Genomic DNA, 24,368 nt, shown 5'->3' with positions numbered 1-24,368 from the left:
TTAATAGTTATGAGCATAAACATTTCAGTATTATAGTAACTAAAAAAATTTTTTTTTGATACTGGGGATTGAACCAAGGGGCATTTTATCTTTAAGCTACACACCCCCAGCCCTATTTTCATTTTTTATTTTGAAACAGGGTCTCACTAGGTTGCAGAGGGCCTCACTAAGTAGCTGAGGTTGGCAGAGAACCTGTGATTCTCCTGTCTCAGCCTTCCAGGTACTGGAATGACAAGCGTGCGCCACCACGCCCGGCTTGTTTCCTCTGGATTCGGAATCCCAGATTGTCTTCATCTGAGTGAAATGTCTGGTACAGACTAAGTGCTCATCCCCGTCATCATCATTCCAGGCAGAGGGCTCCCAATAATTTGAGATGAGTACGTTCTACAGTAGCAGCGCCATTAAGCCCAAGGTCTACGCCTCTCTGGACCTGTTTCTTTGCCTCTAAAAGGTGGATGCCTAGACTGTGGAGCTGCGAGGACATCCTTTAAGTACTATGAATGTTCCACATGGGGTGGATCTGAGTTGTTATTGCTGTAATTATATGGGGAGGAGCCTGCGAGTCTCCCCAGAACCTGCCTGACTGTGCTACCTACTTTGGAATCTCTCCCAGCACCCCAACACCCTGCCTTCAAAGCCTTGCACTAGCCTGTAACCGAGAGACTCTGTCTGAATTCAAATGAGCCCATGGATGGCCCATGTACAGTGATGTGTGGCCATGTCGGTTGCCATTGCAACCAATGGTACAATCTGAGATCTCCATTTCTTGGAACCTGACCAGCTCTGGTGACCCCACCTTTACACTTGGCATCAAACGGCAGTGGGGGAAGCAGCTGCTTCCTTCCAGGGGTGCAGACTCCAGCTCTCCAGTCCCATAGGCTCTGCCTCCTCTATTTGTGAATTAGTAGCCTCCAAACTCACGGCGCCCCCTCCCTTCTCTGGATTTGTTCTTTGCCTAGTGTCCTCATTTCTGTGCCCCCCCAAACTCCCTGCTGAGCCTCCTCTGACATTTTTGCTTCTACAACAGCCTCCCCAAGGCATCCTGGAGAAGCCCAATAAACTCTAATAGAGCCTTCATTATAGTGCTTAGTAAACACACATCTATCTCCACCATCCCGATCCATCAAATCCTTATCCAAGCTGGCACCAGACACACAGGTGAGAGCCCAGCCCCAGCCCCCGCCCTGCTGAGCTCACAATCTCACAGAGGAGAAATTGACCACAACTCGCCACCACTCGCTCCCTAAAAGGGTTGGGGGCCTAGCGACCATGCTGTTCCTTCACTCTGCCTCCAGCACCTGACAGGGCCAGGCAGTCAGGGGCGCAGTAAATGGAACATTACTGTTTTTTGGAGGGTGCCAGGGCTCCAACTGACGGCCTCATGCATGCTACGGCAGCGCTCTGCTACTGAGCAACAGCCCTGCACCTGCAGCCTCTATTTTAAAGGACTTTATGAACATAGACATTCTATGTGTGTGTGTGTTGAGGACTGAACCCAGGGGCATTCTACCTCTGAGCTACATCCCCAGCCTTATTTTATTTTGAAACAGTCTCTCACTAGGTCTCACTACCTGCTGAGGCTGTCCTCAAACCTGCGATCTCCTGTCTCAGCCTCCTAGGCATTGGGATTATAAGTGTGAGCCACCACACCCAGCAAAGTTCTACATAATTGCTATAATTTTTTCAAAGGTAGCAGTAGGCTATTAAGTGCAAGAAGGATGTGCCAGTCTCTAGTTTGTTCCCCAGGGAGCACCGCTGCTAAGTTTTCTGGATATTCTTCCATTCTCTACATATGGAGATATCTCAAATGCTATTCTGAAAGTTGTATTTTTTTCATTTTATGAGATAATCAGTACCAAATAATACACAGCAAGTTCTTAGAACAATGACCAGCACAAATTGGGCATGATGGCACATGCCTATAATCCCAGTTTTTGGGAGGCTGAGAAAGGAAGATCAGAGATTCAAAGTCAGCCTCAGCAACTTTTTTTTTTTTTTTTTTTTGGTGGTACTGGGGACGGAACCCTTCTACCTCCAGCTACACTCCCAGACCTATTTTATATTTTTATTTGGAAACAGGGTCTCTTAAGCCAGCAAGGCTGGCTTCGAACCAGCGCAATCCTCCTGTCTCCGCCTCCCAAGCGCAGGGATTACAAGCGTGCGCCACCACGCCCAGCGTAACCTCAGCAACTTAATGAGACCTGTATCCAAATAAAAAATAAAATAGGGCTGGGGGTGTAGCTCAGAGGTAAAATGCCCCTGGGTTCAATTCCCAGCACTACACACACCAAAAAAAAAAAAAAAAAAAAAAAAGATGGCCAGCAGGTTTACTGTTTTTTTAACATATGGACAGCTTAATTAGTATATACAGATCTACTTTTATTAGTGTTCCCAAGCTGAGGACAGGGAAGTTCTTGTAGGAACTCCATCATGGAGAGGGTGGTGAAATGTGCCCTCTCTCAAGGTAGAAATGATCTTACAGAAACCAAGTAGAAAGATGTACTGCTGTTTAGAGGGAGTCTGACTGTAAGGCGCATGCCCTTCCTCTGCGGAATGCGATTGGCGGCATCCAGTCAACTGAGGTAGGCACGGGGCCTGGCCAGGGTTGAGGGAGGCCTGCCCAGCACCTCACACCTGGGACTCCTGAGTGCCGCCAGCCCAGCCTCTCCCGCCTCTCGGCTTGGCCGCCCTGGTGGGTGGGGAGGCGCTGCTCTGGCCTGATGCTGATCTCTCCTGACAGCTGCTCCTAAGGCTGGCAGGATGGCAGTCAGTGGGGGGAAGGGCCCAGATTTAAAGATCCAGCTGCCCCTCCCTCTGACAGACCTGGGCCGGCCGGGCACGGGTGAGCATCCTGGGAGAGCATGGCTCTTGCACAAATATGGGAAGTCTGGGACGCTTGTTTCCCTGATCCCACGTCTTGGTACCATGAATACCACTCACTGTCTTCTTGTCTGCTACCACCCCACAGGCCGCCTGGGAGATCGGAGCCCTCCATCATGCGATTTCGGCGCCTGACACCCGGCTACTTCCGGGTGCTACAGGTAAGTACGCCTGATAGCTTCTGGCACCACTAATCTCTTTTGCCCCCTACCATGGCTGGGTCGACACCGCCCGACAACCAGGCTGTCACGTTCCCTGCCGCCTGACTAGCCAGGGCCCAGATGGGCAGTGAAGCGAGAGGATTGGGGTGGAATCTCTCCGGGGCAGCAATGGCATCCATGTCTCCTTCGCCTGCCGCACCTCCATTCCTGCCGCCCAGGAGTCTCAAAAGACCCCTCAGGTGCATCCTCTGCGCACCCCCAGATGCAGGTGGATGGGGAACTGAAGGCAGAGCCCCGGCGTCCGCTGGCTGGGATTATGGCTACGTTGCTGGCTGTCCTCGGGCTGGGCGGTTCCTGCTATGCCGTCTGGAAGATGGTGGAGCAGAAGCAGCCACCACAGGCCCCATGACGAAGCGCACAGTGCCTCCCACCCGAGCTCTGGAGGTAGGTGATTCAGGGGAGGGGCTGCAATCTCAGAAATCCACTTGTTTAGCCAGGCACAGTAGTGCATGCCTGTAATCCCAGTACTTGGGAGGCTGAGATAGGAGGATGGCGAATTCAAGACCTGCCTAAATAACTTAGCAAGACTCTCAGCCAACTACTGAGGCTTTGTTTCAAAAGAAAAAATAAAACAGGGACTGGGAGCCAGGCGTGGTGGTGCACACTTGTAATCCCAGCATTTGGGAGGCTGAGACTGGGGGATGGCGGTTCACAGACAGGCTCAGCTACTTTGTGAGGCCCTCCGCAACTCAGCGAGACCCTGTTTCAAAATAAAGAATAAAAAAACAGGGCAGGGGGTGTAGCTCGGAGGTCAAATGCCCCAGGGTTCCATCCCCAGACCGGCAAAAAAAAAAAAAAAAAAAAAAAAAAAAGGGCTGGGGGTGGAGCTTGAAGTTCCATCCCCAGTACTGCAGCAAAAAAAAAAAAAAAGAATAGGGACTTGGGAGTGTAGCTTGGAGGTAGAACACCACTATTTCAATTCTGATTACCCCCCCCCCCGCACACAAACCTACTTATTTCTGGAGCTCAGTCCCCACCCTTGGAAGGTCAGAGTAAACCTCATCCCACTCCCCATTTCACACTGCACCTGGGTTCCAGCTCAAATATTACAACCCCAAGAGAAAGGCAGAGAGGTTCCAAAGTTGGACCAAGTAGGAAATAGACACCCTGAGCCTTGTACGCAGAAAGTAGCAGAGAAACTCTTACAGGCCAGGAGTCTGTAGCAGCAGCCTGGAAGTCAGAGGGAAGCCCTCTTTGTCCAGTTCCTTTATTGGAGGGTGGAAACCCAGAAGAAGCCATCTACTTTCCAAATCCAGCTCCCAAACTGGCTGCCAAACCCCCCTGCCTCGCCCTTGCACCACTGTCCACGGGCAGCTCCTCTGCCCTGCATCCTCGGGCCATGTCAGGTAGACGTGTCCATGTCAGGGATCTCAGTGGACACTTCTGTGGGCACTGCCAGCCGCTGGGGAGGCACATAGGAGCCCATGCCCGCCGCCCTTTCCGCCTCTTCTTGACTGTAGGGCTCGATGCTCAGCTGCTTCAACCTGAGCGAAAGAAGACAGGAGTTGGGAGCTGAGCCGGTGCGAGCCCTGCTGGCAGGGCACCCATCCTCTGCTTATTCCTCCATACCTTTTCTTGTGGACTTTGGATCGTAAGTGGGTCTTCAGGTTGGCGGAATCGATGAAGTACCTCCTGCAGGGGTGGGGGTGAGAAGAGTGAGGAGGTGATGTCTCTCAGGTACGTCTATCTCCCAGACCCAAGCTCGTTCCCCGACGCCACACTCGGGGCTGGGAGGCAGGATGATTCACGGGTCCCCGGAGAGGAGACCCCGCGCGGCCCGGGGCATCACAGCTCCCGGCCGGCACAGCAGACCCTCCTCCGCCCCGGGGCGGGCTCGGCCGGGACTCACGCGCAGGCCAGACAGCGGTGCAGGCCGCCCCCGGGCAGGTCGGGGTCGGGCGCTGCGTCGGGGTTGGGCTTGGGCCGGGCGGGACCCTGCGGCCGCAGCTCGCGGTGAATCTCATCCAGGTCCGGCCGCCGCCGCTTGGCCTTCATCTGGCGGGCTAAGGAATGCGCTCGGTGCCCGCCTGTGCGGCGGGAGCGACCCATGGCCAGTGACAGCAGCAACGCGGCGCCGGGAGCCGAGAGGAAAGAAACCACGCGCGCCGGCGCTTCCGGAAACGCTCCCTGACGTCACGACCCGCCGGGGGCGGAGCAGGACCTGCCGGACCGCCTCTGATGACGTCACTGGCGCGCGCACGGCGGCAGCGCCCCCAGGCGGCCGTGCTGCGGCGGGGTCTGCACACCCAGGCCCCGCCCAACATCCCTTCCTGGTTCCCACACCTTAGGCTCCGCGATGGGGGCGGGATACTTTAAAGCATCTCTGGAAGGCACTGGTAATGTCTGTAACGCGAATAAATTAATAAATGATGGGAGTGCATATGAGATTGAAATCCCCGCCCCAGCAGGGCTTCTTGAGATACCCGCAGTCCCTGAGAAACTCTCACCCTTCCTTATTCTCTTAGATCTTTGTCCTCCAGAGGCCCCTAACCAAATCCCTGAGAATGAAGTGTTTCTCCTAGACATCCTCCCAGCACTCGGGCATCCTGTCAGTTACGTGGGCCAGCTTCTCTCACAAGACCAGGAGGTGCTCAGAAGTCCCAGCAAAGACAGAGATAAGGAAACGTTGTAGGCTCAGAGAAGGGGGAGACCAGAGGGCCTTTCCTCAGTCCCCAGGGCCTGGTGCCTCTCAGGCTGGCTAAAGCCAGCCCCACTGGATCGGGCTAGAGGAGCTCAGCAATAATTCAGGGGCTGTCCAGCTCTTTGGGACCTGTTGCCAGGAAACAGGGAGACAGGAACGCGCATCCCTGGGGAGAAGAATAAGTTTCCAGGCCAGACACAGCAGTGAAATGTAACCCCAGGGTGCTGACTGGGGACCTGGGGACCTTCCCACTCCAGTCCATGGAGGCTGAGTGGGGCCTTGCTGAAGGAATAGCGGATATGACTAGTCACAGGGGACACTGGTGTGGGTTCCAGACCCAAGAACTTTATGAATAAAATAGGATGTGTGTGTGTGTGTGTGTGTGTGTGTGTGTGTGTGTGTGTATTTGCCAGATGTGATGAAATCTCAGTTCTTAGGAAGCTGAGACAGAAGGGTTGCAGGATTGAGGACAGCCTCTGCAACTAAGCAAGAGCCTTAGCAACTTAGTGGGACCCTGTTTCATAAAAAGGGGGCCTGGGGTGTAGGGCTATGGCTCAGAGGCAGAGTTCTCTAATGTTCAATCCCCAGTACCAAAAAAAGGAGAGATATTTTTTTCCTGGAGCCATTCTAAAAGATTAACAACCTTAAATATATCTAAGACCAGGAAGGAGGCTTCTCCAGAGAGATGTCTTTACTATTCTTGGTCAATATGGGTCAAGAAAAGGGGCTGAGATGGCAGAAGCCCACCCCCACCTCACCCTCCTTTGTATCAGGTTCAGCTGCTAGGCTTTTTGCCAGCCAGGGAGGTTGGTACATCTTTAATGAAGCCACCTGATCCTTGGGACAGGCTCTTGGTACCACCAAGTTTCTAGAGTCAGACCCATTGGTACCTACTGAGCCACCGCTTTCTGTGCCTGGGTGAAAGGCCCATTTCTCCTGCAGCTATGAACCAGGCCTTCTGGAAAACTTACAAGTCCAAAGTGCTACAGACCCTGAGTGGGGAGCCTGAGGAGGACCTGGCAGAGGAGGTGGGTGCCTGGCTTGCTGGGTGGAGTGTGGACAGAAAGATAGAAGGAGTGAGGAGGACGGGAGGGCACAGGACAGGCTCTAAGGGAGGGAGGGAGAGACACATTTGTGCAGAAATCTAGGCACATCCAGGGATGGTAGGTGCACTGTCAGACAGCCAGGATGTTCAAGAAAAATGAGGAGGAAGAGAAAAGCTGGGGTCTGGCCACTGTCTCCATGGACCTCAAGGGCTGCTGCACAGAAGAGCATCTTCTAGACCCAGTGGGCAGTGGCCACACAGGGTATACTTAACTTGACACAACTTTCTGGTAGGCGGAGTTGAAATCTACTAGACTGGGAGCCAGCCCCCTGTTACTGGAGGAGGAAGGGGTGGCCCTTGTCTACTGAGGGTCGCTGGAGCAGCATCACATCAAAGCCATGTTTAGACCATGCTTTGTTCTGACTTTAAAAATCAAAAAGGAGCCAGGCGTGGTGGCGCACCCTTGTAATCCCAGCATTCCGGAGGCTGAGACCAGAGGATTGTGGTTCACAGACAGCCTCAGCTACTTAGTGAGGCCCTTCGCAACTTAGTGAGACCCTGTTTCAAATTAAAGAGTAAAATCTAGGGTAGGGGGTGTAGCTTGGAGGTAGAATGCCCCTGGGTTCCATCCCCAGACCTGCAAAAAATAAATAAATAAAAAAGGAGCTGGCGTGGCAGTGCACCCTTGTAATCCCATTACTTGGGAGGCTGAAACAGGAGGATCACAGGTTCAAGGCAAGCCTCAGCAACTTAGGAAGACCCTGTTTCAAAATAAAGAAATAAAAAGTGCTAGGGTTGTAGCTGAAAGGTAGAATGTCCCCGGGTTCAATCCTCAGCACTAAAAAATAAGTAAATAAATGAAAATAAGAAGGGCTCAGCCAGGCACGGTGGTACATGCTTGTAATCCCAGTGCTTGGGAGGCTGAGACAGGGGGATCACACAGGTTCGAAGCCAGCCTCAGCTACTTAGTGAGGCCCTGTTTCCAAATAAAATATAAAAAATAGGTCTGGGAGTATAACCCGGAGGTAGAAGCCTCTGGGTTCCACCCCCAGTACCACCACCACCAAAAAAAAAAAAAAAAAAAAAAAAAAAAAAAGCTCTAAAACTGGGAACAGTCCTCCATCCAGAGACTAAGTGACAGTCACAAATAGACACGACAGTAACCAGAACTAGTCCCATGTGTGTGTGTGGTGTGCATCTAGACAGGCTGGTGTTCAAAGTGGGACTTATGTAGAGGTGTCTGTGGGTCAGTGCTGGGTTGGGGGTCTGTGTGGGATCCTGGTGAAGGTGTGTGCAGGCTGTGAACTGGATCTAGGTGTCTTCAGGTGTGTGCATTTGGGGCAGGAGCGCATGCCTGCAGCCGCTGGGTAGGCATTTGCTGGTGCCAGGTTTGCATGGGGGTGTCTATGCAGAGGGTTTGTGTGCTTTGGGTAGGACTTTGTGCAGCTGTCTGCAGTTGTATGCATGTACAGGTGTGAGTGGTATCACTGTGTGACTGTCCTGTGTAGGTGCCTCATGGCACACACAGGTGAAGAGCTCGCAGTCAGGCTTGTGTACAGGCATGCATGCCCTCATTCATAGGTCTCGGGGTGTGTCTAGATGTGTCTGTGGGTGGACAGGTAGGAGTGCTAGAGGAGTCTGCAGGAACTTACTATACACGTGTCTGTGACTGTGGCCTTGTGGAGAAGTCCGCCTGTGTATATTTCCATGGGCCCTTGTGGAGGTGTGAAGTATACGGGTGTGTGCTTAGCTTTGGGACCTGCTGCCTGTGTGCGCCAGGCTAGCAGAGGGAGGGTCCACTCCTCTGGGGTTCCTCTCTTGTCAGCTGGGGGGTCTTGTGTTCCAGAGGGAGAGCCCTGCATTAGTGGAGTCCGTGACGGCAGAGCCCACGGAGGAGGCCCTCAATCCCATGTCACAGCTGGCCCGCAGGGTGAGTCCTCTCTTCTTCCTGGGGAGCTGGCAGAGGCTGCTGTGCCCTCTGACTCCCAGCCCCTCCCTCCCAGGTTCAGGGGGTCGGGGTGAAAGGCTGGCTGACAATGTCATCACTGTTTAACAAAGAAGACGAGGACAAGCTGCTGCCCCCAGAGCCCCACGCTGACCAGTACGTGTGTGTTTTGGGTGGTTCTGGAAGGGACCTGGGCCCCTCTTCTGTCCCCAGTTCCTTCTGGTCTGTTCCTCTTTCTCTCCAGGGAGGGCTGGGGACACGCAGCTGCTGGCTGATACAGTTAGTTGTCTCAGGGTAGTCATACGGGGTGTCAGAGAGCTTAGGTTCGATCTCAGGGACTTTACCAGCTGTTGGGATTGAGGACCTGGTAGGTGCTTATGGGCTGTTCCTCCCTGTCTTCGAGGAGAGGCCATCTCTCAAGAAGCCAAGGAGAGAGGGCAGGATCTTTCAGTATTTGCAGCATCCAACACAGGGTGGTCCAGAGCAACAATTCCCAAATATTGTCTAAAACCCCATTCTTTGAGGGAGCATATGACCAACAAATCCCTGGACCTTCCTCCAGGGATGAGTTCTGCTGGTGTGGGCGGAGGCCTGGGCACCCAGAGGGAGGCTAGTTTGGGAATCCCAGCTTTAGAAGGTCTTTGATGCTGAGGGTGGAGGGTGGGCCCTAGGGCCTCAGTCCTCTCTGGCTGTCTCTGGTTCACACTCCATCGCTGCCCTTTCCTGGGGCTCACCCCACTCCTTTCTGCCCCAGGGCTGCCAAACCCAGCCATCCCAGCTCCCTGGATTCATCCCTCCCTCTTCTAGTGCTCTAAAGACTCCGTAGACCCAAGGCTCCCACTTCAAGCCTCATCACCCTCCTTGACCGCGATCTGACCTGAATCCCCTCTGTCCTAAGCTTCTGATCTGGATTTTTCTTTCCTGGCGGTGGCTTCCCCTGTCTTTCTCCCATGTCTCTGGTCCCATCTTCCTCAATTCCAGAACCAGAGCCCTTTCCCAACCCCACATCTTTTCCTTCCCCGGGATCTCAAAGCGCCCCACCCACCCCAGCCTGGGTCCCCCTCCAATGGGCGCTCCCCCGACCCCGTCCTTCCGGGTCCTTCCTCCAGGGCCGCTCTCACAACCCCCGACCCTGCTCTCTCCCCAGGGATCCCGGTCCCTCTCCCCAGGATCCTCATCTAACCCCTTGACCCCGGCCCACCCCAGCCCTCTTTCCCACGGCTCTGGGCCCTCCCTCGCCTGCAGGCCCGGGCTGCCCTCGCCCTGACTCCTTCGCCTGTCCCTTGTCCCGCCTCCTGCCCTTTGTCCCGGTCTGGGAGCCCTCCGCCCGCCCGCTGACCCGCCCCTGTCCCGCAGCCCGCTGGCTGCAAGGCCCCCCTCGCAGGCGGCGGCGGCGGCGGCGGCGGACCCCGAGCCGCGCGGGCCTGGCTTCTGGGACGCGTTCGCCAGCAGGTGGCAGCAGCAGCAGGCGGCGGCCGCGTCCATGCTGCGCGGCGCCGAGCCGGGCCCCGAGCCCGAGGACGAGGCTGCGGAGGAGGCGGCCGAGAGCCCCGAGCCGCGGGAGGCCGACCCCGCGGCCGGCTTCAAGTGGGGCTTCCTCACCAACAAGCTGGCGGAGATGAGGGTGAAGGCGGCGCCCAAGGGTGACTAGCCGGCGGACGGAACTGGGCGCCCGTTCCCCGCACCTCCATAAAAACCCCTGGTCCGACACTCCCGTGTGAGCGTGTTTTTGTTCGCACAAGAAAAGCTGCTTTGGGATGGGTGGCCTCAGTTGTGGTCCCGCTGGAGGGGTCCTCGCCTGCTTCCCACGAATGTGGAGGTTAAAAGGACCGGAGACGGCTCGGGCATCGGGACGGAAGGAGGTGGGTTTAAGGTGCATCTTCACGGAAGCAGAGGAGCCCAGAGGACAGACAGACCGTCGCTCCGCTCAGCTTCATTGAGCTCGCCCAACGCTGCCAGCGGCCCTACTACGTGCGCGGTGCCTGAGCTGCGGGAAGGTCAGGGATTAACGTGAGAGCCCTCTACCAGCGGGCCCCTCGCAAGGTGGCATAAAAATAAGGCCGCTTGTGGGTGCTCAGGGAGGTGCGGCAGAGTGGGGGCTGAGGACGGCTTTCAGGAGAAGATGAGAGCGGAGGGTGAGTGGAAAGGGGGAGGTTACCGAGGACAGGCGGAGCTGTGACGAACGCAGGCGACCTCGAGTCACCCACCGGGAGGCCGTAGCGGGAGGCGAGGTTGTGGGCTGGCGGAAGCCTGGTTCCACGGGGCCCTTTCCGTGACCTCAATCTCGGAAGCTGGGCGTCCGACCCCTTCATACCTAGTGACCACAAGGGGGGAGCAGAGCTCCGGGGATGCGGGCCCCTGGAGGCCCGGGACTCCAGGCTCCGGGAGCAGCCGCTCCCCAGGGCCCCCCAGCGGGGCCCCGCGAGGACCCCACCTCCCACCTGAGGATCCCTGGCCACTTCCCACATCCCCGGCACGTGGCCACGCGCGAGATTCCAGAGTGCGCCCTGAGTGCCTGCGACCCCGCCCTCGCTGCAGTAACCGACGGGGGCAGCTCGGGCTCCGAGAGGCCACTCCGCCCGAAAAGCACACTCCCAAAGCGACACGCGTAGCCGTGCCCGCGCTCTCCTCCGACCGCCGCCGCCATGCCTGACGCTTTCAAAACAGCGTTTGGGTTTTATTCAGCAGGCTCCTCGCCGGCGCGGCTCCCCGCGCCCGGTCACACCTCGGACTCGCGCGGCGGGCCGCGGGCGCGCCGGCAGCCGTACAGCCACTGGATGACCCGCGCGTTGCGCTCCACCACCGACACGGCCGGCCGCCCCGCCGCCTCCGCGCCGCCCCCGCCGCCCCCGCCCGGCGCCGCCCCGTCGCTGGACGCCCAGTCGCTGGCGTCCCCCGAGCCGGGCTGGGGGCCGGCGTCGGCGCCCCAGCTCTGCGGAGAGAAGCGCTCGGCGCCCAGCACCTCCACCAGCGCGCGCTCCAGGCCGCAGTAGTTGAAGAAGCGCTCCTTCTCCGACAGGGGCAGCGAGCACGTGGGGCACAGCGCGCGCTTCCCCGCCGCCTCGGGGGCGTCCTGCGGCGCCGCCGGCCGCTCGGTGGGGCTGCCGGGCGCGGCGTCCCGGGCTGCGCCCAGGAAGAGGCGCCGCACCAGCCCCTGGCCCTTGGCGTTCTCTTTGTTCACCGAAGACTTGCAGTCCCGTTTCTGGCGGTAGAAGATGAGGGAGTCGGGCCTAGGCTGCCGCCGGCCGCTCCCTCGACGTGCGGGCCCGGGTGTTCTGGGCGACGCCGGAGGCCCCAGCTCGTTGCAGGGGTGCGGGGTGAGCGGCCAGGGGCTCCCGCGCAGGGCTGGCTCCTGTCGCCGCGCTATCACCTGGTGCGTCTTGACATACTTGGCTTTGTCGGCCTCCAGCCTCTCCACGGCGCTGGGGGTCCGTCCCCTGGACGGGGTAGAGGGAGAGGCCAGGAGCATCTTAGCAGAGCTGGGCGGGACAGTGCCCCATAAGCCGCTGGAGGCACACAGGCAGAGGGGCCCGAGAGCAACTGGGACTTCCTTCCTGGGGTCAGCAAGAAGAGAATGGTCAGGGAAAGAGGGTAGATGCCCCCTGCCCCTCTCCTGCCGGCATCCGTGGGTATAGTAGGATCAGCCAGCCTCCCCTCTCCCACCCGGGTCAGTTGGGTCTGTCCAGAGAGGGAGGCCCAGGCCATCCTCTCCTCCTCTCTTTCAGAGGCACTGGATAGGAACTCTCGGTCACCCAACAACAGATGCCCCTTTGAGGGTGCCCCAATCGGGCCACAAAGCCATGCACATAGGCATCCGCAAGCAGGGCACTTGGAAAAGGAAATGGGGCTGGTCCCGGCCCAATTCCCGAAAGTGGCCTTGACCGGAAAAAATACCTCTTCCCAACCCTGCAACTCTAAGCCCAAGGCGAAGAGGCTCCCCAGCCACAGGCTGGCTCCAGCAGGGCCCACCCTTCCCGCCCCGCGAGGTCAGCACATAACCATAGGGTAGGAGCCTCCAGTGATTGCAGCCAGCGGCCCTGCCCGCCCAGCAGGGCCATCCAGGAAGGAGAGGGAGGTGGTCCCCAGCTCCTGTCAGCCAGCTACTGCCAGCCACTCTTGGCAGGAGCTGAGGGGATTCCAGAAAATCGGACTGTAAACATCACCTTGTCCAGCCCCTACATTTCCATTTCATTGGCCAGGAAATGACCTAGAAAGGAGGGGGCTCCCTTGGGTCCTTTGAAGAGGACTGGCACCCGGACTGGCACCCAGTTGTCTTGCCTTCCCGCCCGGAACTGGCTCAGATCGGACCCTCAGTGCCCAGCAGAATTCCCTCTGGCTTTTGGCTTCTTTTTCTGCTGCTCTAAAACCAAGTCGTTTTGGTGAGAGATGAAGTTCCCTTCACTAATTCTGCCTAACAACCTGTACTTCCAGAAATCTGCCCTCAGGGTCCCTGCCCCCTGCTCATCCCGAGACCTCTGACCCTTCTCTTCCTCATCATCCTGAGGAAAGGGGTGAGGAGGGGTTGTAAATCAGGAGCTGACAGTTTCCTTGGCAGTTAATAGAATGGGCCACCCACATGGCTCAGCACACCCATACACCCCGATCTTCTCCCCTGTCCCACACATTCAGCTGAGAACACACTGGTGCTAGAGCCGAGGGGACCTTGGATCTGGGGGCAACAAAGGAGCCCAGTAGACAGAGATAATGCCGGTCTGCCCAGAGGCAGTTGGGGACAAACCCAGTAGTGTCCCCTTCCTTCTCCAGGGGACTGTACCGGGTGGCGGGTTGGATTCTAAGGTCCCGGGAGGGCACAGTGCTCCTCTGACCTCACGGGTGTACTCTGTCTCCTCCTGTTCCTGGCCGAGTGGGAAGGCTATAAAAAGTACCTAAACACAAGGACCAAAATAGTCTGCCGTCTCCTGTCTCTCCCCTCTCCCCGGTCTACGGGGCTGGCTTTGATGCCTGACCACAGACGGCCCACCCGACACGCCTGGCGGCCGTCCTTGTCCCCTCCAACCCTTTGCCTATCCTTTCCAGCCCTGGATTCGTGGTCCCAACTCTATGGAGCCTGTGCCCTGGATGGGGCTGGCTTCTGGGTGCCAGCCTCTCTACCCTCCGCCGGGGCACCCTCCCACCCCGGCCCTGGGCTCACCTCTGCGCGGGAGGGAGGCTCAATTGCAGGGCTCCCCGGCCAGGTCCAGACTGAGGGCAGGAGGGACAGCAGGGACCAGAAGTAACTTTGGTGGCAGCCAAACCTCACTCTCCACAGGAAAAGCGGAGAAAGCCTCCACCCCCCAGATTAACTCTTCCTCACCCGGAGGCTGGCCTCAGTTAACCCCTTCCTGACCAGTTTCAGGGCTGAGGGCCTGCGAGCTGGGGCTAGTACCTTTCTTCTGGGGACAGTCAAACTGGCTCTGCTAGGGTACAGGGCTTGCCCTGGAGGCACTGTGAACTTGAGACTGATCCAGGACTCCAGACAAGGTCTCCGGATCCCAGACTGCCTCCAGGGGCTGGGTAGGGGTGCTGCTCATATAAACCTCCCTCCACCGGCCTTGGCAGGTGCTCTGATGTTGACTAGGACTCAGAGCAGGGTTCTAGATTTTTCCCTGTGTGGCAGGTTTGGGCCTATTCTGGTGGAGGGGTTGGGTGGTGACAAGCCTGTTCTCTCTAGGGGGCCAGTCCAGGAATCTGCAGCTTTGGGGTGGGGGCAGTGCTGCAGATGTGGGGAGAGCCTGTCCCTGCAAGACCTGGTGTGAGGGTCACCCCCGCCTAGTGAGGGGGAGGCTTCAGGGACAAACCTCTGTCCTTTGGCCTCCTTCCTCCTCTGCCCCCACCTAGGGACTCCTAGAGCCTGGACAGTCTCTTTTCTGAGCCTCTTATCTCAAGAAGCCCTGGCCACAGGGGAGCCCCTCCCCCCCAGCAGGTCGACTCTCTGGCACCAAGAGTTCTAACCCCTGGTTCCTGCCAAGGAGTCCCAGCCCCCTCTAGCTGGCTACTTAGCATAAGTCCCCTCCCTCTCTCCTGGCACTTTTTAATGTTTGCAAAACACATCCACAACTGTGCTCTCAGATCTCTTTTGACACCCACCCACCCACCACGGATCCTAGTAGAAGAGGGGTAGGGTGGGGGAGCAGCAGGCCCGGTGGCCACTACTAAACCTACTAAATCTACTCTTTCCAAGCCACCCTCTGCCTGTCAGGCAAGGTAATGGTCTGAAAACCCAGGGCCACAGCTAAGAGATTGCTATTACAGTATCCAAAGAAAGGGTTTGTTTTGTTTTGTTTCGTGTGTGCATATTTTGCTGTCACAACACTTTAAAAAATGTTTTCAAAGCCGGGCGTGGTGGCGCACACTTGCAATCCCCGCGCTTGGGAGGCAGAGACAGGAGGATTGCGCAGGTTCAAAGCCAGCCTTGCTGGCTTAAGAGACCCTGTTTCCAAATAAAAATATAAAATGGGTCTGGGAGTATAGCCCAGAGGTAGAAGGGTTTCCAGGAACCCCAGTACCACCAAAAAAAAAAAAAAAAAAAGTTTTCAAAGCCGGGCATGGTGGCACACACATGTAATCTCAGCGTTCAGAGGCAGAGACAGGAGCATCGCGGTTTGTGGACAGCCTCAGCTACTTCGTGAGGCCCTTTGCAACCCTATTTCAAAGTAAAGAATAAAAAAAAGATCTGGGGGCATAGCTCGGGGGTAGAATGTCCCTGGGTTCCATCCCCAGTACCACACACACAAAGAAAATCAGGCACATCATCACAGTTAATCCCAAGGAAAATCTTGGGAGGTAAATTTTATTACTTTTCCCATTTGCAGCTAGAGACACTGAGGTTTAGAGAGGTGAATTAACATATCTAAGCTGGGACAGTGAGGAGTAATAGCTGATTTATATGGAGAGAGGAATACTTGCTGGGAGCTGTTCTATTCTTTACACATGATTAATGTATTTGATCTTCAAAATAATCCAGCGAAGCCGGGCGTGGTGGCGCATTCGGGAGGCTGAGACAGGAGGATCATGGTTTACAGACAGCCTCAGCTACTTAGTGAAGCCCTCTGCAACTCAGTGAGACCCTGTTTCAAAAAAATAGAATAAAAAATAGGGCTGGGGGTGTAATTCGTAGGTAGAATGCCCCTGGGTTCCATCCCCAGTACTGGGGAAAAAAAAAATCCAGTGAACTGGTTTTCTTATTTTCTAACTTTATTTATTTTGAGGTACTGGAAATTGAATCTGAGAGCATTGTACCTCAGAGCTAACCCTACCCCAATTTTATTTTTTATTTTGAAACAGGGTCTCACTAAGTCGTGGAAGCTGGCCTTGAACCTGCGATCATCCTGTCTCAGCCTCCCAAGCACTGGGATTACAGGTGTGCACCACCATGTCCAGCTCATTCACTTGACTTTATAGATGCAGGTGGAGGTGCAGGCCAGGGGCCCGCAGTCTGGGCGTGAAGCAGTTAAGCATGGGAAGCTGGGCAGGCCCAGCTGGGATGCTGTCAATGGCAGGAAACCTGGCCTGCTAGGGGGGAGGATGGGGCTGTGGTGTCTGACTGAGGCCACCCCCACCCCTTTGGTCTTAAAGGAGCATCCTGGTTGGGTAGGTGGGGGGCTTCGCAGCTCGGGTGTGGGGATCCAGGACAGATGCTAAATCTCAGAAAGGGGATCCAGAGGGCAACCCAGGTGACTCCACCTTACCATGTAAGAAGTGACACTGGGGGACAGCCCTGCCCAGGAACCCAAGGGAGGGACGGGCACAGCTCTGCCCCCAAGAGTCCCCAGACAGAGTGGGGATGCTCCAGGGCCTGCTTGGGCACTCCCATCCCAGGGGCGACAGCACCTGTCCAGGGTGGCAATGCAGACCCCCGGGTGACACTGGGGGACAGCCCTGCCCAGGAACCCAAGGGAGGGACGGGCACATCTCTGCCCCCAAGAGTCCCCAGACAGAGTGGGAGTGCTCCAGGGCCTGCTTGGGCACTCCCATCCCAGGGGCGACAGCACCTGTCCAGGGTGGCAATGCAGACCCCCGGCTACCCAGGTTAAGAGGAGCCTGGGGAGAGGCCAGCTGGAAGGGGCTCCCTGGGCGAGGGGCTCTGAAGGAGGGCCAGTGAGGTGGGCTGCAGGCTGGCCCGCCTCCAGTTGCCAGGAGCGAGATCGTCTCTCCCTGGGGAGATTCTTAGAGTGGCTCCTTCCGGCCCTAGAGCCAGGATCTTGGCGAGGGGAGGCTGTGTCTGAGGGATGCTTCCTTCCCCTTTCCGACCTTATTCCCGGTTCACCTTGATGAGCTCGGAATGGGCCTGAGTCAGAACTGGCTCTGGCTCCTTTCAGGAGAGGTGGGGGTGCAGCTCTGGCCAGGCTGGGGAGGCCCTTTTAGACTTTGTTGTTGTTGGTGGTGGTACTGGGGGTGGAACCCAGAGGCTTTCTACCTCTGGGCTATACTCCCAGACCTATTTAATTATTTAATTATTTATGTATTTATTTATTTGCAGGTCTGGGGATGGAACCCAGAGGCATTTGACCTCCGAGCTAAGTCCCCTGCCCTATTGTTTATTCTTTATTTTGAAAGAGGATCTCACCAAGTTGCAGAAGGCCTCACTAAGTAGCTGAGGCTGTCCGTGAACCATGATCCTCCAGTCTCAGCCTCCTGAATGCTGGGATTATAAGCGTGTGCCACTATGCCCGGCTATATTTTATTTGGAAACAGGTCTCACGAAGTTGCTGAGAGCCTCACTAAGTAGCTGAGGCTGGCTTCAAACCGGTGCGATCCTCCTATCTCAGCCTCCCAAGCCTGGGGATTACAACTGTACCCCACAACGCCTGGCTTGGGAGGCCCTTTTAGATCAGACGCCCAGCCCGACACAAGTCTCCTCCCTCACCAGCCGGCCACAGCCACCCACACCTCAGCCAGCCTTGGACTCTAATCCCGGCCTCCCTCTCACTGGCTGTGTGGCCTCCAGCTGGAATTTCACCTCTCTGAGTGGCTCTCCTCACCCAATGGGAAGGGTGAGACCTCGCTTTTAGCACAAGAAAGACGTGGGGCCTGAGAGCAGCGGGCACCTGGGGGGCACCGGAAACGCTGGACTGATCTGACTCCACAGCTTTTGTACTCTCTAAACTTTCCTGACTGTCTGCCTGAATCCTCCCCACCCCCACCCAGCCCTGCCCTCAGCTGCTGGCAGAAAGTCCTGGGGTCAGCAGAGGGGTCAGAGTGGCCGGCTCCAGGCTCAGCCGCACTGGGGAGAGTCACAATGGAGGAGAGACCCGCGGCGCTGTGACCGAGATGAAGAAAGCAGATGACTTGGGGGCGGGGGCTTCAAAGGCCAGGGGATCTGAACTAGGCCTGGAGGGGAATTTGATTGGTTTGGGGGTGGGGGTGGGAGAGCCTGCTGGAGCCCTGGGCCAAGAGGACAGCGGGGTCTCGCGGAGGGCACGGGGTAGGGAGGGGTGGGGGAGGCTCCAAAGGCTTAAAGAGAAGATGGGGTGCAGAGTAGGGAGGGCTGGGGTTGTAGGGAGGAAGGGGCGCGCTTGCTGGGCTGTCCTCCTTTGAACCCACAGAGATTAGACAGCAGCTCCCCTCTAATCAGGCTGCCTGTCCCTTGAGAGGCGTGGCTCACAGGAGGGTGGGAGCACCCCCAGGCCACCGTGAGCCATGGGAGGAAGACAGATTGGATTTCTACTCTCCCAGAGCGGAGGGAATCAAAGGCCACTGCACCTCCTGAGGGTTTCCTGTGTGCCAGGCATGTTGCTAAGTGCTTCACATTTGGTATTTCCATTTTTATTTTCAGTACTGAGGCTTGAACCAGGGGCATTCTACCTCTCCGAGCTACATCCCCAGCCTTATTTTATATTCTTTATTTGGAAACAGAGTCTCACTAAGTTGCAGAGAGACTCACTAAGTAGCTGAGGCTGGCTGTGAACCTGGATCCTCCTGTCTCAGCCTCCCAAGTCCTGTGCCACCATGCCCTGCGCTTTGTAAATTGCTGAGGCCGATCTTGAACCTGGGATCTTGTCTCAGCCTCCCAAGTACTAGGGTAACAATAGAGGCTGGAGCCGCACTCAGTGGTAGGGAATGCTTAGTATGAGCAGGTCCTGGGTTCAATCCCCAGACCAAAAAATAAATAAATCACCACTGGATTATAATTTTCACTTTAACTTCCCCAGCCCTCTTAGTGCTCAGCACTGTGCACATGTGTGGATCTGGCCACTCACAATTACTCATTACTCATCTTCTGGCACTGTGTGTGTATGTGCACGCGCGCGTGTGTGCGTATGCGTGTGTGTGTGTGTGTGTGTGTGTGTGTGTTTCCTGAGGATTGACTCCAGGGGCATTCTACCTCCAAATTACACTCCCAGCCCTTTTTTTTCAGCCTTTTTTGGGGGGGGGGTCTGGGGATGGAACCCAGAGGCATTTGACTGCCAAGCTACACCCCCTGCCCAATTTTTTATTCTTTATTTTGAAACAGGGTCTCACCGAGTTGCAGAGGGCCTCACTAAGTAGCTGAGGCTGTCCACGAACCACGATCCTCTGGTCTCAGCCTCCCAAATGCTGGGGATATAAGCACATCACCATGCCCGGCTTCCCAGCCTTTTTTATTTTTTGTTTGGAAACAGGGTCTCATGACGTTTCTGAGAGTCTCACTACATTGCTAAGGCTGGCCTTGAACATGAGATCCTCCTGTCTCAGCCTCCGGGAGTACTGGGATCACAGGAGTGTGCCACCATGCCTGGCTTCTTCTGGCAGTCTTGCGCGCTGACCTCGGCCACCCGGCCCCCACTGTCAGCCCCTGTGCTCCCAGAGTGGGGTAACTTCACTCAGAGTGGGGCACCTGACCTAGGCAAGGGTCCAAAATCCTATCCCATTTCTCTTGCAATTAGTTCCTTCAAAGACTGGCTGTGTAACTTGATTTTAGCCAGTGAGACTTTTGCTGGGAACCAAGATCCTCTGTCTTCCTTGATGTGCAAACGCCTGGGACACAGCTGTTGGGGAGAGCCTTCCAAGGACAGAGGCAGCCGAGAAGAAACAGCATCACAAGCATCACAAGCTAGAGAGACTGGAAAGCAACCTTGATCTGAGCCTCTGCCCGGGCTCAGGCCCCAGGCAAACCCACACATGGTCTTGACAGTTGTTCAAGCCAATACTTTCCCTCTCTCTCCTTCCTGTCTGACACAGTGCTGGGGATGGAACCCAAGGCCCTGTGCATGCTACACTACATGCCCCCCCTGAGCTCCACCCCCGGAGCCTCGGGACACTGTCTTTTGCCTTAACCCTGTCAGGCCGATCTTTTTAGTCACTTACAACCAAAATAAACCTGAAGGAAACTCGTCATTCCAACACCAACTAGACTTCATTGGCCCACAGTAATTTCTCAGGTGTGCCGATCAACTGCCTCCAGGTTTATCGAAAAGCTGGCTTGGAAGAGAAAGAGCTGTTCCCATGAAAAGTTAGGAGATGCTGGATGTGGTGGCACAGGCTGTGATCCCAGAACTTGGGGGGCTGAGACAGGAGGATCACAGGTTCAAGGCCTCCTCGACCATTTAGCAAGACCCTTATCAACTTAGGGAGACATTTTTTTTTTTTTTTTTTTTTTTTTTTTTTTTTTTTGCGGTACTGGGGATGGAACCCAGGGGCATTCTACTTCCAAGCTACACCTCTAGCCCTATTTTTTATTCTTTATTTTGAAATAGGATCTCACTAAGTTGCAGAGGGCCTCACTAAGCAGCTAAGGCTGTCAGCAAACCGTGATCCTCCGGTCTCAGCCTCCCAAATGCTGAGATTACAAGTAGGCGCCACCACGCCTGGCTTAGGGAGACAATCTTAAAATTCAAAATCATCCTTGTGGCTACGTGTGGTGGCACATGCCTGTAATCCCAGTATTTGGGAGGCTGAGACAGGAGGATCTCAGGTTTAAGTAGTGAGATTTTCTTCAACCTAGAGAGACATTGTTTCCAAATAAGAAATTAAATTGTAGCCCAGCAGATTCAAAGCCAGCCTCCACTGGTTTAAGAGACCCTGTTTCCAAATAAAAAATATAAGCCAGGTGTGGTGGCACACGCTTGTAATCCCAGTATTCGGGAGGCTGAGACAGGAGGATCGCGGTTTGTGGACAGCCTCAGCTACTTAGTGAGGTCCTCTGCAACTCAGTGAGACTTGGTTTCAAAACTGAAGAATAAAAATAATAGAGCATGGGGTGTAGCTGAGAGGTTGATTGCTCCTGGGTTCCATCCCCAGACCTGCAAAATAATAATTAATAATAATAATAATAATAATAATAATAATAAACAAAGTAAAATAGGCCTGGGAGTGTAGCCCGGAGGTAGAAGGCCCCTGGGTTCCTTCCCCAGTACCATCAAAAAAAAGAAAAGAAATAAAATTGTGGCCGGGTGTGGTGGCTCATGCTTGTAATCCCAGCATTTGGGAGGCTGAGACAGGAGGATTGTGGTTTACAACTCAATGGGACCCTGTTTCAAAATAAAGAATAAAAAATAGGGCTAGGGGTGTAACTTGGAGGTAGAATGCCTCCTGGGTTCCATTCCCAGTACCGCAAAAAAAAAAAAAAAAAAAAAAAAAGAAAGAAAAAGAAATAAAATTGGGCTAGGGGTAACACCACACACACATCAGATGGGAGTGGTGTCACACACCTGTAATCCTAGTGCTTTGGAGGCTTGGAGGCTGAAATAGGAGGATTGCAGTTTTGAGGTCAGCCTCAGCAACTCAGCCAGACTCTTAGCAACTTAATGAGAACGTGTTTAAAAAAATAAGAAAGGGCTGGAGTGTAGCCCAGAGGTAAAATTCCCGAGTTCAATTCCTAGCACTAAAATAAATAAATAAATAAATAAATAAATAAATAAATAAGGCTGAGTAGTCTAGATCAGAGGTAGAATGCCCCTAACTTCAATCCTCAGGAAGAAAAAGAAAAAAAAAAAAACCAAACAAAACAGGAGACAAAAGTTCTGGTTTTGAATTTGCCTCAACTTGTCTTTGGTTGGAAGCAAATCTGTCTGTTGAGCCTCAGGTTGCTGACCTGATACCAAAGGAAGGAAGTAGATTAGACCAGTGATCCCCAAGTGCCCTCCTGTGCTGGATTCCGGCCGGCTGCATCACAGGCAGCGGGGAGCTGTGGACAGGCTGCTGCCCCGAGACCTGGGGTGGAGTCCAGGAGGGAGGGAGGCTTCACTGGGCGGCTGGATTCATGGGGATGATGGCCTTATTAGAGGTTCGACGTTGAGTGCCCTATCTCTTACAGCGGAAGTAATTCTGATAGTTGACTTGTGTGGCTGAAACTAGTATGCCTTCTACACGACTCTTGCCCTGGCTTAAGTCCTAAGGTCTAAGTAGAGGAATGTCGAAGAAGGTTTACCATATGAGGTTACAAATCTGGTTGAGAAAAGCATCTGTGAGCGGCACATGGGGACACACACCTGTAATCCCAGTACTTGGGAGGCCGAGACAGGAGGACCACAGGGTCCAGGCCAATCTCAGCAACTTAGCAAGAACCTTTTTTTTTTTTTTTTTTTTTTTGCGGGTCTTGGGGTGGAACTCAGAGGCATTTGACCTCTGAGCTATGCCCCCTGCCCTATTTTTTTATTCTTTATTTTGAAACGGGGTCTCACTAAGTTGCGGAGGGACTTACTAAGTAGCTGAGGCCGTCGGCAAACTGTGATCCTCCGGTCTCAGCCTCCTGAATGCTGGAGTTACAAGCGTGTGCCACCATGCCTGGCAGCAAGACCCTATTTTTTATTTATTTATTTATTTTTGTGGTACTGGGGGTGGAACCCTGGGGCTTTCTACCTCCGGGCTATACTCCCAGACCTATTTTATATTTTATTTGGAAACAGGGTCTCACTAAGTTGCTGAGAGCCTCACTAAGTAGCTGAGGCTGGCTTCGAACCTGCGTGATCCTCCTGTCTCAGCCTCCCAAATGCGGGGATTACAAGCGTGCGCCACCACGCCCGGCAAGACCCTATTTTTTAAAAGTGGAGAAGGCCATTAAAGAAAGAAAGCATGGTGGTGGAACACACCTGTAGTCCTAGTACTTGGGAGGCTGAGACAGGAGGATCACAGGTTCCAGGACAGCCTCAGCAATAGTGAGACTCTCATCAACCTAGTGAGAGTCTATTTCTAAAAAATCGGGCTGGGGGTGTAGCTCAAAGGTAGAATGTCTCTGGGTTCAATCCCCAGTATCACAAACATAAACAAACGAGTGTAGCTCAGAGGTAGAATAATCCCTGGGTTCAACCCCAATGTCAGAATGAGAGAGAGAGGGAGACAGGGAGACAGGGAGAGAGGGAGGGAGGGAGGGAGGGAGGGAGGGAGAGAGAGAGAGAGAGAGAGAGAAAGAGAGAGAGAGAGGAATGAATTGCGTTTGTGGGAGCAGAATCGGGATATTTCATGATGGATGTCCTCTGTTGCCTGGGTCCACTGGAAGAGACAGCTACTGAGATGGGTGCCCTGCTTTCATGGGAGTCGCTGGGGTCCTAGAGAGGCAGAGGTCAAGGTCAGGGCTGAACTGCCAGAGTCCCGACTTCCAGCCAGAAGGTAGAAGCCTGACTCCCATCCTCATGCCAGTCGCCACCTCTCAGCTGATCTCCAGATAGTATCTAGGTCAGAGACCTGAAGCCCTGGCTAAATGAGGGCAACAAGGTCTGTGAATCTTCCTGCAAGGAAGAATAAAAGGGAAATGCAGTAATGTCTAGGACTTACTAGGTATCGGTTTTGAATTAATGCTAATATCTGGGAATCCAAGATTCACATGTTCAGAACTAAACTCCCAGCCAGGCTCAGTGGCATGTGGCCCTGCCCCTCTGGAGGCTGAGCCCAGGAACTCAAGGCCAGCCAGGGCAACACAGCCAGATCCCATGTCAAAACCCAAAAAAGCCAGGCACGGCGGCACACTCCTGTAATCCTAGTACTTGGGGGGCTGAGACAGGAGAATGGTAGGTTCAAAGCCAGCCTCAGCAATTTATCAAAACCCTGTTTCTAAATAAAAAATAAAACTAAGCCTGGGGCCTAGCTCAGAGGTACAATGTCCCTGGGTTCAATATCTAGCAACACACACACACACACACACACACTCCAAAATCAAACAACAAAACCCTGCATTCCTACAGCCTCATTGAACAGTTCCACCACCCACTCTTGATCTCAATTAATCAATTCTTCCTTCCCCAACTCGGCATTCCTCCAATTGCTCAGGCCATAACTTTGCAGATAATCTTTGACTCATCTCTTTTCCCATTTCCAGTCACCCTGGACCACACACACACACTCCTCCACCCCCTCTTCCTTCCTTCCTTCCTTCCTTCCTTCCTTCCTTTCTTTCTCTCTCTCTCTTTCTCTCTCTCTTTTGTGTGTGTTTAAGGTGGTATTGGCAATTATATCCAGCGGTTCTCTACCACCTACAGTCATTTTTATTTTTCTTTTAGTTTTTGTGGTACTAGGGATTGAACTCAGGGGCATCCTACCTCTTAGCTACAACCTCTGCCTTATTTTTATTAATTAATTAATTTATTTATTTATTTATTTGGTGGTACTGGGGGGTGGAACCCAGAGGCTTTCTACCTCCAGGCTATACTCCCAGACCTTTTTTATATTTTATTTGGAAACAGGGTCTCACTAAGTTGCTGGAAGCCTCACTGAGGAGCTGAG

General features: G+C 54.6%; 4 protein-coding genes across 5 annotated transcripts; 2 read left to right on the top strand and 2 right to left on the bottom strand.

Moving 5' to 3' along the window:
- Positions 1-2,996: 2,996 nt before the first annotated feature.
- ZNF593OS (ZNF593 opposite strand) lies at positions 2,997-3,450 on the top strand (the record flags this gene model as incomplete). The annotated part of the gene is made up of 2 exons (XM_080692160.1): positions 2,997-3,041; positions 3,304-3,450. 2 exons carry the CDS (start codon positions 2,997-2,999, stop codon positions 3,448-3,450), a joined length of 192 nt encoding a protein of 63 aa, XP_080548286.1.
- Positions 3,451-4,443: 993 nt separating this feature from the next.
- On the bottom strand, positions 4,444-5,150 carry ZNF593 (zinc finger protein 593; the record flags this gene model as incomplete). The annotated part of the gene is made up of 3 exons (XM_080692677.1): positions 4,444-4,585; positions 4,671-4,733; positions 4,951-5,150. The coding sequence occupies 3 exons, from the start codon at positions 5,148-5,150 to the stop codon at positions 4,444-4,446; spliced, it is 405 nt and encodes a 134-aa protein (XP_080548803.1).
- Positions 5,151-6,686: 1,536 nt separating this feature from the next.
- On the top strand, positions 6,687-10,383 carry LOC308260828 (uncharacterized protein C1orf232; the record flags this gene model as incomplete). Of its 2 annotated transcripts, none has more annotated exons than XM_080692378.1 (4): positions 6,687-6,770; positions 8,634-8,717; positions 8,791-8,888; positions 10,089-10,383. In XM_080692378.1, the coding sequence occupies 4 exons, from the start codon at positions 6,687-6,689 to the stop codon at positions 10,381-10,383; spliced, it is 561 nt and encodes a 186-aa protein (XP_080548504.1). The 2 variants fall into 2 exon arrangements, with proteins under 2 accessions (XP_080548504.1, XP_080548503.1); XM_080692377.1 differs by having other exon boundaries at positions 8,613-8,717.
- A 1,068-nt stretch (positions 10,384-11,451) lies between these two features.
- Positions 11,452-12,240, bottom strand: FAM110D (family with sequence similarity 110 member D; the record flags this gene model as incomplete). The annotated part of the gene is made up of 1 exon (XM_080690514.1): positions 11,452-12,240. The coding sequence occupies exon 1, from the start codon at positions 12,199-12,201 to the stop codon at positions 11,452-11,454; it is 750 nt and encodes a 249-aa protein (XP_080546640.1). The 5' UTR covers positions 12,202-12,240.
- Positions 12,241-24,368: the final 12,128 nt, after the last annotated feature.

Source organism: Muscardinus avellanarius (genome assembly GCF_963383645.1).
Source record: "Muscardinus avellanarius genome assembly, chromosome: 3".
Classification (NCBI taxonomy): domain Eukaryota; kingdom Metazoa; phylum Chordata; class Mammalia; order Rodentia; family Gliridae; genus Muscardinus; species Muscardinus avellanarius.
The sequence above is the reverse complement of the archived record's forward strand: the minus strand, read 5'-3'. Positions and strand labels throughout refer to the sequence as shown.